This window comes from Alnus glutinosa, chromosome 7 (assembly GCF_958979055.1).
Source record: "Alnus glutinosa chromosome 7, dhAlnGlut1.1, whole genome shotgun sequence".
Classification (NCBI taxonomy): domain Eukaryota; kingdom Viridiplantae; phylum Streptophyta; class Magnoliopsida; order Fagales; family Betulaceae; genus Alnus; species Alnus glutinosa.
In genome coordinates, this window is record NC_084892.1 from 7,221,569 (window position 1) to 7,236,564 (window position 14,996).

A 14,996-nucleotide genomic window follows, 5' to 3' on the forward strand; every position below is an offset into this window, starting at 1 on the left:
CAATAAACAACCATATCCAAAGAGCAAAACATGTTTTGCTAGGTTCTGCATTTCTTCCTTGACTAATTCGAGGGTAAACATTGAAATATTCGAAATATCATGCTAGAAATATTTCTACACTAAAACAAATGAATAAGAACAAATTCATCATATTTTACTCTACTAAAGCATTTACAGTGCCGTGCCACTCATCATCTATCAAAAAAGATAACACAACCCCATAATTGTGGGCACGGGGAGGGGGAGGGAAGGGAATCTATCTGTCTGTCCCAGTTGCATAAGATTTTTTTTTTTTTATCAGAGTAAAACAAAACCAACTTGAAATAAACAAGGCATGATACTAGATTTGAGAAATCAAAAATTTAAGTTTGTGTCACTGTCCGAGAAGAAGAGTGTCCACATTCATTCATCTTAGTTAATATACTACTGCCATATATTAACAAATCACTGTCACAAAATTCCAGATGACCTTTCATATAGATAATATACTAGTGTGATGATACCAAACTAGCAAGAGATCATGGAAATCTAATAAACTAAAAAGAGAGTCATAGTTGATCACACTATGCACAAGAATTCATGTCAGGAGCAAATTTTTAACAAAACATTCACATTTTGCAGTTAATACTAAGATTCAGGCTCAATACAAGTCAATTTACTTCTCAATCAGTTGTTAAAGAAAAATAAACTAATTCCATCTAGAAAGATACAGAAATTTATCATCAAAAGTTCCATCAAGCAAAATCTAGTAATATAATTAAGCATGGATATGGTTCAGCATAGGCTAATTCACAACCTACAAAATTATAGATGAACAATAACTGATTACCATAAAGTCAAGCTTTAAACAGAAATACCATAAAATGGCATCGATTAAGCAGCAAATCCCAAAATCTACTACCTTCAGAGGAAGGTTACACACAGAATTCAACATCTGCCAAACGAGGAGAGCAGACAAGCTCCATTTGTTTCTGCTGACTCAACCCAATCGAGGAGAACTCACTCATCCCACGCAAAAGCAATTGAAGATGAAATTGCTTTACTCATAGCATGCAGTCTGTCCTTGCCGGCAACCTCCGGAAGAAATTCAATGGTACTGAAGGAAGCTTATGACGAAACCTTGGATGTCTCAACATATAAAATCCTGTGAGAAGTGCCACAACTTGGAATGGTGTTACATAGAGGACAATAGCAGCAACCAGACAGAAAATCACAAACAGAGCTGTTGCTCTTGGATCACGCCAGCTCAGCAAAGATTGTAGCCTCTCCCCTTGAGTAGCCAAGTCACCTACCACTGTCTGAATCCTCCCAGCAATACTTCTCAACCGATCATATCGCATCCTTACAATGTCGCCAGGCCGGGAAGTTGGAAATGTATCAAATTCTTCATCAAGTTCATCGGGATGTGCAGTATCTGCATGAGAAAGACGAGTGTCCATGTGGGGAGGATGCCTTGGCCTCCATCGGTAATACCAAACCCCAATCAAGAAAAGGTAGAGAAAAATTGTGGGTAAGATGAGCTCAGGGTACATGACCAGTATTATAAACAAGATATGAATCAATACGGTTGTGATGGGGTTTTTCCAGTTGCAAATCTGATCAAACCATTTTCCTACAGCAATTAAGCCACTCAAAACTCCCATAATCCTGAAAAAGTTTGCTTTGCTCCTTCTCATACTCCACATGTGGGAGCCCACATCCAACATATACTCCACCACCTCTCTCCTCAACGGTGGCTCAGCCCGGCTCAATCTCATCGATACAATTTGAGTTGCCTGGTGCCTCAAGCTATCAAGCTGGGTAACAGTTAATGGATGAATATAGTGCATTTTAGGCAAAAGTGGATGTGAGTACATGTGCATCATATTAAGTAACGAGGAGCAAGTAAACCTCACAGCCAAATGAATTTCACCCATCTTCTTCATCCCACCGGGGAGTAGAACTAGAAGCGGATACGAGTGTGTGTAAACCCGATCCGTTTCAAGGGTTGAAAGACGAATCCTTACCTTCCCAATTCTTAAATCCTTTGCAGCTCCAGACTTATCTCCTCCATGCAAATGACAGTTATCAAACACCCCAATTGTTATGACGGTACACGGATCAAATACTTCCCAAGTATATTGCTCATTCCACTTGGGTGTAAAGCTGTCGATAATAGTCCTTGTCCTAACCCACTTCTGACCATATTTTGCCACACAATAAGAATCTGTCGTTCCATGCCCATCTTTTGTCTTCATTGGCATCAGGCCCTGAGCATTTAAAATCCCCAGTTCCAGTACCCCAATGCTGGTCTTCCACAACTGTTTCGCTGTCGGTCGAAGGTCACTGCTATAGTGAGTTGATTCATCCAGGACATGGTAACCACCTTCCAAGCAGATCCTCATATGAATCCGGCTGGAAAATTTGTTTTCCTTCTTCTTCTGGTCCCCTTCTATAATAACATGTTTTTCAAGATGAAACCACTTACTGTTCACAGGTTTATGATCCAACCTCCTATCCACATACTGCAAAGGAATTGCACACTTCCCCAGAGCTTCGTCCTTGTTCGGTGCAACTCTGTCCTCTACACTTAATACCAACGGTTCCTCAAATGGTTCTGCTGCTACAAACATTAAATCCTCGTTCCACATAGGATTAATAGACCTGCTCTGAGAAATCCTGGTTCTTAAAGCCTGATTCCCCAGGATAGCCTTCACAAACACTTCCGGGAACCTACCCTGATTCCCTGGTTGCAAATCCTGAGCTTCAATTACATTGACCCTCAAATACCAAAGCTTAGGAGAGAGGTATACCTTCGAACGAATATTAGCAAGACCATCAGTTCCACTAACTCCTGCTGCGTCTGAATTCCATGCCTCAGGAAACGCTTCATCAGCTTGGGTACCCATCCAAACAGCCAACATCAGCTCCCCCTTAACCTTATCCCCCTTCCTGTCCTCCAACCTATACCACTGAGGTGCCAATGGACTATCTGGGGGAACCCGTTTCGGAATCTCATTCATATCAAACCAAACCCGACCGATGAAATCATCCTTCACCAAATCCTTATCCTTGACTGTTACCTCAAGCACTGAAGACTGAAGCCGATCTCTGGAGAAAGCAAACACCTGGTTCCACTCAGGATTTGACTTCTTCTCAAAATGCCTAGTTGTACCCTTGTAGTTTCCGAGCTTTACCTCCACGTAAGGGTCACAACTACCAGTGACATCTTTTGCTGGCAACTCCTTCGCCTTGACAACTCGTACATAGAGATATTGCATCTGTTCAACGAGGTCATAGGTGCTGGTGTGCTTGTCACCGGTAACCTTTCCCCCTCCAAGATGGGGACTGGTCTCCTTCAACAAGAACTCCTCTGGTGGAGGCCTCTGCATCTTTTGGGTTCAAAGCAGAGACACCCAAATGGAATGAACTGAAGCCGAAGTTGAAGAGTTAGATGTTATAGAAGAAGGGCCTGAGTTTATAATAATTCAAAGGTTCCCACAAACCTAAAACATCCGAAAAAACAGAGTCAAGTAGCCGTTACTCAATATTAAACTAAGTTACCTAAATATTCGGAAAACTCGAAAACAAGATAATAATAGCAATAAAATATTTGAATGGGGAGAAAAAAGCTGAAATATTCAAAGCAAAACAAAACGATAGATAAGAGAGAAACAGAAACTGAGAAAACAAAGGCTTTTTAAAATTAGTTTTAAGAACTGGAAACGACAACAGATAAAAAGTAAAACGGAGAGTAGTCGCTAAGAACCCCAGATCTTTTGGCACAAGAAAAATTCTTGCAGGTTTAAAGGTAGAGAATGACCTTAGGAACCTCGGATCTAAATGCTCGGAACCTGTAAGAAGCAATACCGGAAAGAAACAGGGTCACAAACCATGAATAGTACAATCAAGTCTATACATTTTAGATCGAAGTGCAGAAAAAAGAGACGCTCAAATGCCGTGTTTGGTTGATGAGAAAACCCGGAAAAACCGACAAAGCAAGTATCAAAAAAAAAAGGAAAATGAATTTTTTAAAAGAATAATAATTAAAAAAAAAAAAAAAAAAAACGCTTGAATCCTGGTTCTTTCATTTAATGCAGGCTCTAGAAAAGGAACTATCCGACACTCAACTACGTCAAACTAATCCATCAGCCTCAGTTCATTTAATTATTTTCTTCCTTTCCCTTTCCTTCCAATGACATAAGCATAATGCTCACAAATACGTTGTTTACATTTCCCACAAATTTTCACGGCAACCAAACATTGAGTAAGAAAAAGAATGGTAAAATGACAACAGTTTTACCCACAAACCTCAAAGAAAGCAAAACGTTTCGAGGCAGTACCTTGAAGATAGAAGAGGGTCACCGAAACCCTAGACCGGAGTTCATCGTCTGGTTGAAGCAAACGAAAATAGGGTTGCTGTTTTTGGTGAGAGTAATCAAAGAGATAAAAGGTTAGAAATCGTAGAGAGAGAGAGAGAGAGAAAGTGAGAGCGTAGCGAGGGAAAGTGAGAGAGAGCTTTTGCTTTTGCTTTTGAAGGGTGGGATCTGATGAATATGTGAGAGATATACAGAGAAGCTCCTCTCTCTCTCTTTATTTCTTTTTTGACTGTCTCTGTGGGTGAGAGAGAGACTGTTGCTGTACAGCGGCGGTGGGGTGCGTGGGGCCCAGGTCAAGTGTGCGTAGGATTATGGTCGGATCGACCTCGCACGTGGGAATAACGTTGTTTCACTTGTTTGTTTCCCCCTCCCTACCTGAGGTGGTGGGGGGGGGGGGGGGATGAGGGGCTTTTTCACCGTGCCATTGGATTCCCCCATGTGGCCCTGTTGGTGCGGTGGAGGTCACTTACCACATGAGGATGGCATTTTCCTCCTTTTCACTTTTGGCATGTAATTTAATATTTTAATGGACCGTTTTGAGTAATGTTATAAACTAATTCTGTCTGATAATGTCTTTTTGGGAGGGTTTTTTTTTTTTTTTTTTTTTGGTTTTTTTTTTTTTTAAAAAAAAAAAGGTTTGATGTAACATTTTCTTTAAGAAAAATTGGTTGTTAATATTTCGACATTTTTGTGTAAATGAAAAAACGAGAGATATAAAGTGTCAACAAACAATGCCTTAGGTTGGTTACGTAAAATTTTTTGAGATTGTGTTTTTGCTTTTTAGTTGTAATATGACGTAAAATTAAAAGTAGTATAGAGTGTTTTATGAATATTTTTGTGTCGAGTTGTTTGTTAATATCGTAAAATTGTCCTAAAAAATATTGACAAATAAGCTCAAAAGACTTAGGGTCCGTTTGGGTTTGCGATTTCAAAAAGTGCGATTTAAAATAACGATTTTAAAATATGCGATTTAAAAAAAGTGATTTTTAAAAACGCAGTTAAGCGTTTGGCAAAATCACAGTTTAGCCTTTAAAATCGCGAATTTACCTTTTAAAATTCTGCGTTTTCAAAAAAGCACCATCTTATCTGCGATTTGAAAAGGCAGATTTTCTGCGTTTTCAAATCGCAATTTTTAAAAACGCAGTTTCCAAACGATCTATGTTCTGCGATTTGGTTTAAAATCGCACTTATTATCTACGAAATCGCAATCTCAAACGCACCCTAACATGATTGTTAGTGTCAATCAACCTTTAGTTAAAAAAATAAATAAAAGACTGATTAACACTATCACGATAATAATTAAAAAAAATAATAATAATAAGAACTTCACTTATAACCACTAAATTTTCACCCATTTTAAAAGAATGTATGTAAACTTTAAAACGTCTCAATTTAGGGTATTTATTTTACAGAAAGTTTCAATTTCAGTCATCCTTTATAATTTTTCGGTTAAATCCTATCAAAATTTTTAAAATACCCTTGTATTTATTTTTTTAAAGATTCAGACATAGGTATTTTTGCATATTCTGTTAAATTTTAACCAACACCTAAATTTTAACATTTTTTTTCCTAAAAAAAATATTGGTATTTTATAAATTTTGATAGGATTTAACGAAAAATTCTACCGGATGATTAAGATTGAAACTTTCTGAAAAATGAATACCCTAAATTGAAACATTTAAAAAATTCTTCCCTTAAAAAAAAATTTAAAAATGTACGGTTTTTACTTTTTAACGTTACTCATTTCTCTCTAAGGAAAGCTTGCAATTTGTTGGGGGATGTGGCAAACTGAGAAAATTGATGGGTTGTTATTAAAACTTATTAATATAATAATATATAGTTCTTGAAACTACCAGAATAATGACACGTCTATTTGGAATTATGTTAGATTACGGTCAAGCAACACATCATGAAAAGTATAGCGTTCAGCAATTGGTTCAACGAGTATAAAATCTTGTTTTAAATTAGCGAAGAGCCGGTGGATATGTGAAGAATGTCGTTTTTGGAAGTTGTAAGATTTTAAAATACTTTCAAAGTTTTTTTTTTTTTTTCTTTAAATAAATAAAACGTTTCGTCAAGTTTAGTCAAGCAAGACTAGCAAGTTTAGAATTAAAGTGGGACCGGATTTGTGCCATTGGACGGGTTGATGTGTCACCTACCCAACAAAAGGCTAATGCGCGCCGACACGAACTTCCAACTGTTCATATTTTTAGGAAAAATTGCATTTATATCCTCAATTTATCATTTTTTTTTTCTGGGTTAACCCTCAAACTTTCAATTTAGATAATACACCCCTACTAATCTATTATTATTACCTTCCGCCCGGATATACCAAAAATATCATACATAAAAAATAATAATAATAATAATAATAATAATAAAATACATCACTTAAGTATTTTCAAATTTTTTGCTTTTTCTTTTTGTGAATTTTTATTTAATGTAAAGTATTTTTATCATTTTGGATACGAAAGAGAAAGAGAGATATTTCAATTTTAATGATAAATTAGCTTGATATATTAATCAAATTAGAAGATTGAAAAACACTACAACAAAAGTGATAAATTGAGAAAGGTAAATATAATTTCCTCATATTGTTAAGAAAACTATCTATTAAGTTGAGCTGTCTCAGGGTGAACTATTATTCTTACAATTTGTTAATTCATCATGAAAACTCTAGAAAAATAATAATAATGAAACCCGAGGGGCCTTCTGAATGCTATGTCCTTTTATTATTATTATTATTATTAGAAATATGATTTTTCAAATTTTGCTGTCAGTAGCTAAATGTGTGATTTTCAATTATATTTAGCCAAAAGCAACTTAAACTGGGACAAATCTCTTGATAATCTGAACGAGAAGGTGGGTGTGGAGGTGTCATAGTTAGAGATGTAGAGAGGCTTGTTCTAGCTTCTATGCATACCACCGTGTCATTTATTACTGACCTAACAGAAGTCGAGGCGGTGATAGTTTGGAAGGCAATAATTTTTTGTGGAGAGTTGGAGCTCCAACGAGTAATTATTTTATGGGAGATGTGTTAAAAATTGTGCAGGCCTTGAGACAAGAGAAATACTGTTGAAGTCAATACGGTAAATTGATCGAGGACTAGAGCTAAACTATATAATCTCCAATTTTAGTTTGCAGTACACATCAGAAGGGAGGCAAACTAAGCTGCCCACCGTTCGACGAAGGAGTTATCCATCAGTCTCTAAGTCTCTAGACCAAGTATGAAATGAGGATAATCCCATTTTTATTCGAAGTGTTATACTTGTTGGTCAATAATTTTCCCCGTGATTTTAATGAAAGAATGAAGTTTTGTCTTAAAAAAGAAAATGGTTAAATATATTTTAGCCCCACAAACTACCGCTCTTTTTTCGGATGGTTCCCCAAACTACCAATGCTTAGATTATGGCCCCCAAACTATCACTTTCTGGTTTTTTGGCTCCATCTATCTATTTATGCCGTCAATTCTAATAGAAATTAGCCAAAAACTCAAAAATACCCCTCCCTTAACCGTGACAATTTCAAAGTGTATGAGGGGTATTTTCGGATTTCTGTTTAGAATTAACGGCATAAATGAACGGATGTGGCCAAAAAATCAGAAAGAAGTTTGGGGGGCCAGAATCTAAGCATTGGTAGTTTGGGGGGCCATCTGGAGAAAGGGTAGTAATTTGGGGGTAAAATATATTTATCCCAAAAGAAAAAGAAAAAGGGAAAAAAAAAAAAAAAAAAAAGAGGATAAATGTATCATAACTCCTTAACGTTTGAGCGTGATTTGAAAATAGTCATTTACTTTTTAAAAATGAGTTTTAACTCTTTCAGTTTTTCGCGAATTTGAAACGAGTCATTCCATCACTTTTCTGTCAATTTTAGCAACTTCCGTTAGTGTCACGTTATTCTTTTTGCTACATCACCTTAAAATATTACTTGTTTTAATAATTTTATTTAAAAATAAAAATACCCTAAAAAAAATGTCAATAACGTAAAAATACTATGAGATTGTCAATGACATATTCAAATTAAATGCGACCATACTGATATTCACAAAAATTATAGAAATCAATGATATTATAAAATTATAAAACAAGATTTTGATTACTAAAATGCCTTTTCTTTTTGGCCATCAGTTTCAGTTTTTTACTTTTTTTATACCATCATCTTTTACAAAGTAGTTATTATTTTAAATTACAACCGTCCTGTGTAAAAATAAAATAGGCTGGTATAAAAATAAATAAATAAAGTATAATTAAAAATTAAAACCAAAAAGGGCAACAAAAAAAAACCTTGCTCTATCGCCAGAAACATTCGAAATTGTGTACTTCCAACTCCTTTGCTCGACACCTGTCCCAAACCACGTTATAAGCAACTGTGGAATGGGCGCACTTCGGTACCGAACTGCCCGTGTCATTCCTTGAGCACGATTACATGGAAAATCTAAGACCGACAGGTGATATGTGAGTCTACTCGGTACAGAAGACAAAGGGGGGCTTGTAATTTTTGTAAATGCTTTGTCCTTTACATGTGTCTTATGTGGTCAGATATTCCTTGTTTTTTTTCATTGAACACCAGCTGTAGCACAGTATAGCTCTATGCCTCCGTCAATGGAGGTTTCACTTTCGCTTCTCAATCCCTGCAACAGAAAACGCCATAGCCATTACCCCCGACCTTACAGAAGGCACAGTTTGTATGAGGCGAAGAGCCAAGGGCTAGCTTTTTAACTTTTAATTTTTTTCCAAAGACAAGTAAGATTGAAATACAATTATACAAATAGCAATATGACCAGGTTACGTGAACCTTTTCTTCCTAATGGCCGACCGACATGTCGATATATTTTTTTTTTAAGGTACACTTGTTAAACTTATCTATATGGTTTCATATTATAATAAATCAAATTGTAAAACTTCACTTATAATATTTGATTTTTTATCTTTTTTTTTTAAAAAAAAAATACTAAAACTTTAAAAAGTATCAATTTATGATATTATCTATCAATTTTTTTTTTTTTCAATTTCAATCATCCGTTATAATTTTTTGTTAAATCTAACCAAAATTTTCAAAATACCCCTGTATTTATTATAAAAAAAAAATTATAAAAATTTTCGAAGATTCAAACATGGGTATTTTTACAAATTACGTTAAATTCTGACCAATACCTAAATTCTAGCAATTTTTTTCTTTTTCTTTTTTTCCTAAAAACAATGAGGAATATTTTGAGAATTTTGTCAAGATTTAACAGAAAATTCTAACGGTGGGTTTAAATTGAAAAAGTTGAAAGATGGATACCCTAAATTAACACTTTCTAAAATTTGTGTACCTTTTTTCAAAAGTCAAAAGTGATGAAAAATAGAGAGTTATAAGTGAAGTTATTGCTAAATAAATTCATGTAAGTTTAAAATGAGTTTATAAATCCCATGATATAGTTAATGCAAAAGATGAATTATTATGGAAAATGCCCTTTGTTTTGGTGTATTACCATGTACAACTAATAACTTTGTGCAAGAAGAATCAAGAAATAAAGAAGTGAGAAGGTCCCAGTTCTTTTATGAATATTCTTTACATCTTTTCGCAATAAAAAAAATTCACTTTTCGAGCGAGCTGAGTATGATAAGTGCTTTTGTGAATCTTTATGGCGATGTATTCAAAAGTATCCATAAAAAAATAAAAAATAATAATAATAAAAAAAAAAAGGATGGAATCTTCAGTGTTTGTTTGCATATGCAATTATTGGGGGCCATTGCAACTGAAATTGGACGGTAGGGATCGAGTTGGTTGCGGTGTAGCTTTAACAAGCAATTGATCACCTTATTCTCTCTTCTCTCATAATTGGTCATTCATCCTATAGCTAATTTTGCATCTCAAAGTCAACTGGGATGCCTCCCCGAGTTTAAAGAGACGCTGGATTGGGCTGGGAATCATTGCCCGGGTGGGATAGTAATGGCTTTTGTTTGGGGGCTAGAAGTGGTACCAAGCAGGTTATTGCAGATCCTAAAATGGCGGAAGTGGTGGCAGCGTTATTTGCTATGTAGTTCAGCAAAGAGGTATGATTCCTTGACGGGTTGGCCATTTCCTTTGAAAATATTCATCTAAAGAAGGGTTGCTTCAGATCGGCGAGTTTTTCTTTTACTCCACACGAGTGTAACTCTGCAGCCCACACTTATACCTAAGGAGGCCTCAAACAATTATGTTGATCTATGTTGGTCGAAAGATACTCTTTTTAGTGTTGGTAGCATTGTTCTTAGGGAATATTCTTATCCCAATATCCTATCTGTCTGGGATCAATTTTTGTACTGATTGAGAAATGAAATATATGTTGGCTGTTTTGTTCAAAAAAAAAAAAAAAAAAATTGCATCTCAAGTTAAAGGATATTTTTTTTGTTGTTGTTGAGAATAATGTATTAAATCACCTCTTGTCTCAAAAGCTTAAACTAATAGGAAGATGTAAGTTTAATCACTTAATTAATATTTTAACACTCTTATGTGAAATATTTAATTAAAATTGAGTAAATGACGAAGTTAATATTCGAATTCAGGATCTTTGGCTCCAATACTATGTTAAATCGCTATTTGTCCTAAAAGCTTAAGTTGATAAAAAAATATAAATTTAATCACTTAATCAATATTTTAATATAATGCGCAGCCTCCAATCTTAATCTCTAAGTCATTTTTCATCTTCCCCCTTTCCTGGGTTTCCCTTATTTGAATATAAAAATAATAATAAAATAAAAAAGAGTCAATTTTCATCTTCATTCATCAGCTCAAGCTTGTCTGGTGCCCTATGAAAATTTTAAATGATAATTTATTCATCATATACAACATATAAACGGTTCAACTTAAGGGGGAAAAAAAAAAAATCATTTTTGGTAATAAACGAACATTCTTGTGAGTATATAGGACTAACAATTTTATATCTGAATCACGAGTCTAACACGACATTAAAAAGTTAGGATTTTACATAAATGGGTCAACAGTATATATATATATATATAATACAGGTTGAAATGGGTCAAATGGTTCGTGTTGGGTTAGGTTTAGCGGGTTAACCATATCAAACGGGTCGTGTCGAGTCACTCACATGTCGTGTTATAGTTGAAGAGTTTGACTCATTTAATTAAACGAGACGTGTTAGAATTGACAGGTCAAGTGAGCCGACACGAACCCAAATTGCACACCCTAGCTATGACTGTCCTTTCTGATCTAAAATAATTACTTTCCCTCCTGTATTACAATGATAACGGTTTTGAAATTTTTTGAGCTCGTTATTAAGAAGGCCATGCGACGCGCGCATGACAGAAGAAGAACAAAACAAAAACAAAAAAATCCGTCAATTTCTGCATCACCATGTACTTGTGTAAAGGCATGTGGTGTATAAAGAAGGTGAGTTTTGTTAGATGCTATGAGTTATCGGTCAGTGCGTTCATAACAAGATGATGATGTTGTCGATAGACATGCATTTATAGGCTCCTGGAGCTGATTTGTGTTATTAATAATTTAAAATATGTTTTCTATACAAATGTATATTATTGTCGGCTCCATGATTAGTTAGTTTCACACCTTTACTCTTTTGGCTGTATGCATGCATGTACGGTTCATGCTTTTATAAGAGTAGTGAAGAGTCAAAATGGTCATCACCACAAAACTTGAACATTAATGAGATTTTGCCATGATTATGCTCCAAAGAAGAAAGATAGGTCAATTGGTTAGTTAGCGTCTAACTCAATAATTAAGGTCTTCCATATACCGAATTATATCCCTAAACATCCCCAAAATTATGGTTTAGAATGATCATGTGTGTGCCTATGTTTTGATCGAGGTGGGACAAGAAAATGGAAGATGTGGGAGTGGGAGGTATTGAATGATTTTTCTTATTTATGGGCTTAGCCTTATATAGTATATGTTGAGTGTATACTTAACGGGATTATAATTGATTGGACAAACTTTTTCTTTACATAATTGGGTCACATGCGATTTTAAAAATCATGTGAGAATCTAATGCTCTAAAGATAATGCCATTTGTTGAGAGACAATTTTAAATGACCCACACTGGGCCTTGGGCCGAAAATAAGAAAGGACCAATCTCTAGACCCGCAACTATGGGCAACCTACAAATCATAGAATATGCGATCATTGCTACACAATGAAGTCTCATGAAAGACATGGATCGAAGCCGAGAAGCTGATCATGCGTGATCATTAATGACCTATGAACACAATTGTTGAACTGTAACTAAAACTCATGAATTGGGTTCACGAGGGACTCCACACCGGTAATCCATGACAACGAGACAATTGATACTCCAAAATGCATAATGACCAGACAATTAATCAGTATATGGTCATATACTCTGTAAACACGTAATTATTGAGCAATTGATCAATATATGATTATGAACCCCAAAGAATATTATATGAACAATTGGTCAAGCACTTAATGTACCGCCATGGTAGATTAAACAATTGACTAGTATGTGTTCATGCACCCTAGCCGAGCAATTGATCATGTACCCTTAATTAGATTAAACAATTGGTCATGTACCACAAATTATATTAGATAATTAGCCATAAACCTAAGGTTATATTGGGCACTAATTGAATTGCACTAGGCAATTGGTTATGTGCCCCCATATCATATTTGGAAAATGTATCATGTACCTTAGGACAGGTTAGACTATTGGGCAATTGGTCGACCATGTACCTTAGTTGATAGTAAATGACAAATAGCCATTACAGGGCTACGAGCCCTATGATAAACCATTGGGTGAGTAGTCGCCGACAAATGATGAAAATGACCTCTTGAGTCTGGAGTCTCTGAACCAATATGAATGGACCAAGGGTGCCCCTCCCAATTGACAAGGAAGAAGCCCAACAATATGGGCTAATTCGACGAACTCTTAACAAATCAAGGAAGCTCATTCTAATTAGACACGAAAAGAATGGGCGTGTTAGATGCAAGTTGAAGCGTGAACGCTAAATGCTATAAAAGTCATTTTAGCGTTTAATGTTATTGCATGATCGCCTTCCCCAATAGAGTTGAGGCGCTTTGACAAATAAAATGACATGACGGCAACCCTGCACCCAAATAGATAACAAAAGAAGGAAAAACAAGGCATCGAACTCACCAAACTATGACCAGATCAGCAGTTTATGATTGTATCCCAACCATAAGGATGTGATCGATGACTCTAGGATTGTCCATGATGAGTGGTGGACTTCCATTTTGTGCGTGGAAAGGAAGTTAATCGGGACATCTACATCAAATTTATCTCAACCTCTAATCAAACAGCCTATATTTTGACTAAAAGGGTAACTTCTGCTATGTTCTCCATACTTCGGGCAAGCTGATGGTGTGTATCCCTCCCATTCGCTTGAAGGGGATGTTAACCAACAAAGTCAACAAATTCTGCAGATAACGCAGATGAGAGAATAACAAACACGGCTACAACAGACATGGACTTATCGTCCCCTTCTGTCACATAAGAGACCAACGGTAACATCCAAATTTGAGTTCGATCAACGGACATGGCCCATGCACTTCTCATTACTGTAGTTTGTCTTCAATATATCTTCAACAAATTCAAACTGTACAGCACAGATAATATAAATTGTAACGCAAACGCTCTCTGTTTTGGTCACGTTGAATCAAAACAATTTTAGAGAAGTTTTCAGCAGGGGATTGCCCAATGCCCAGCTCGGCTCGCCCTTTTGATCATATTTCAAAATTTTCCTTGATGGTGTAGTGCTCATGCTTATCTTTTTCCTTTTAACTCAGCTAGAAAGCTTATCTTTTACTTTAACTTTAAGAAACGTAAGAGTTTAGGATGTCTTGAGTTGACCATTTGCCATGCTCTGTATTTTTTTTTATGGTGCTTTTTGAGCTAGACACAGTAGTAACTACCGACATACCATCAATGAGCGGTAGTTGGCGCATTTTTTCTCACGTTTGAAGTTATTGTCGGATTTTTTCTTGGAAAGAAGATTACAGGAGATGCAAAAAGTAACTTTCTTATTAATTTTCGAGAGCTGCAAATGAAAATCAATTATTTGGGGCCTTGGTATATTCGGTCAATTAATGATTTAATCAAGAATACATTTATTCATAGTTGCTATATAAACAGAGTAATTTGATAGCATTACTCATATAAACAAAAAGAAAAATACAAATACAAATTCAAATGACAATATCTTAATAGTAAAAATTTAATTCCCAGTATCTATTCCCTACTTTTCTTTAGATACTGACCACTCGAAAAATATGACTTTGGCATTAAGCTATCTTCTGCTTACCGGATCCGGCAAATTTTTGTACTTATCTTTATATTTATTTGCAGCCGGGGCGGACTAAGATTACCTTGAGAGGTTTTTGGCAACCCCAAACTTTTTTTAATACGCTTATAAAAATATTATTTCTGATATTCTGTTCCCGTCGAAAATATAGTTTATGACCCCATATGACCGGTTTCTACTCTTATATTCTTATGTTATATTGTTTTATGACTTATGACATGTAATTTTTGTATACGTGTATGACTTAATATGAAATTAAATTTAAGACTTTTTTTTTTGTTTTTATTTTATATAAACATGCGCACATATACACAGAAAAATTATTTATTTATGTAAAAATTTAGATTATGCCCTCTGT

At 35.3% G+C, this 14,996-nt stretch overlaps 1 protein-coding gene across 4 annotated transcripts; it reads right to left on the bottom strand.

The window, feature by feature from the left end:
- Positions 1 to 729: 729 nt before the first annotated feature.
- Positions 730 to 4,563, bottom strand: LOC133872517 (FT-interacting protein 3). Of its 4 annotated transcripts, none has more exons than XM_062310040.1 (3): positions 4,323 to 4,563; positions 3,803 to 3,833; positions 730 to 3,409 (listed from the first exon to the last, which is right to left on the bottom strand). In XM_062310040.1, the coding sequence occupies exon 3, from the start codon at positions 3,369 to 3,371 to the stop codon at positions 1,044 to 1,046; it is 2,328 nt and encodes a 775-aa protein (XP_062166024.1). In that variant the 5' UTR covers positions 3,372 to 3,409; positions 3,803 to 3,833; positions 4,323 to 4,563; the 3' UTR covers positions 730 to 1,043. The 4 variants fall into 4 exon arrangements, with proteins under 4 accessions (XP_062166024.1, XP_062166022.1, XP_062166025.1 ...); XM_062310038.1 differs by having other exon boundaries at positions 730 to 3,485; XM_062310041.1 differs by lacking the exon at positions 3,803 to 3,833.
- Between the last annotated feature and the right edge of the window lie 10,433 nt (positions 4,564 to 14,996).

Bases quoted from the DNA above. Each gene is read 5' to 3' on its own strand.
- LOC133872517 (XM_062310041.1), bottom strand. From the start codon at position 3,371: ATGCAGAGGCCTCCACCAGAGGAGTTCTTGTTGAAGGAGACCAGTCCC.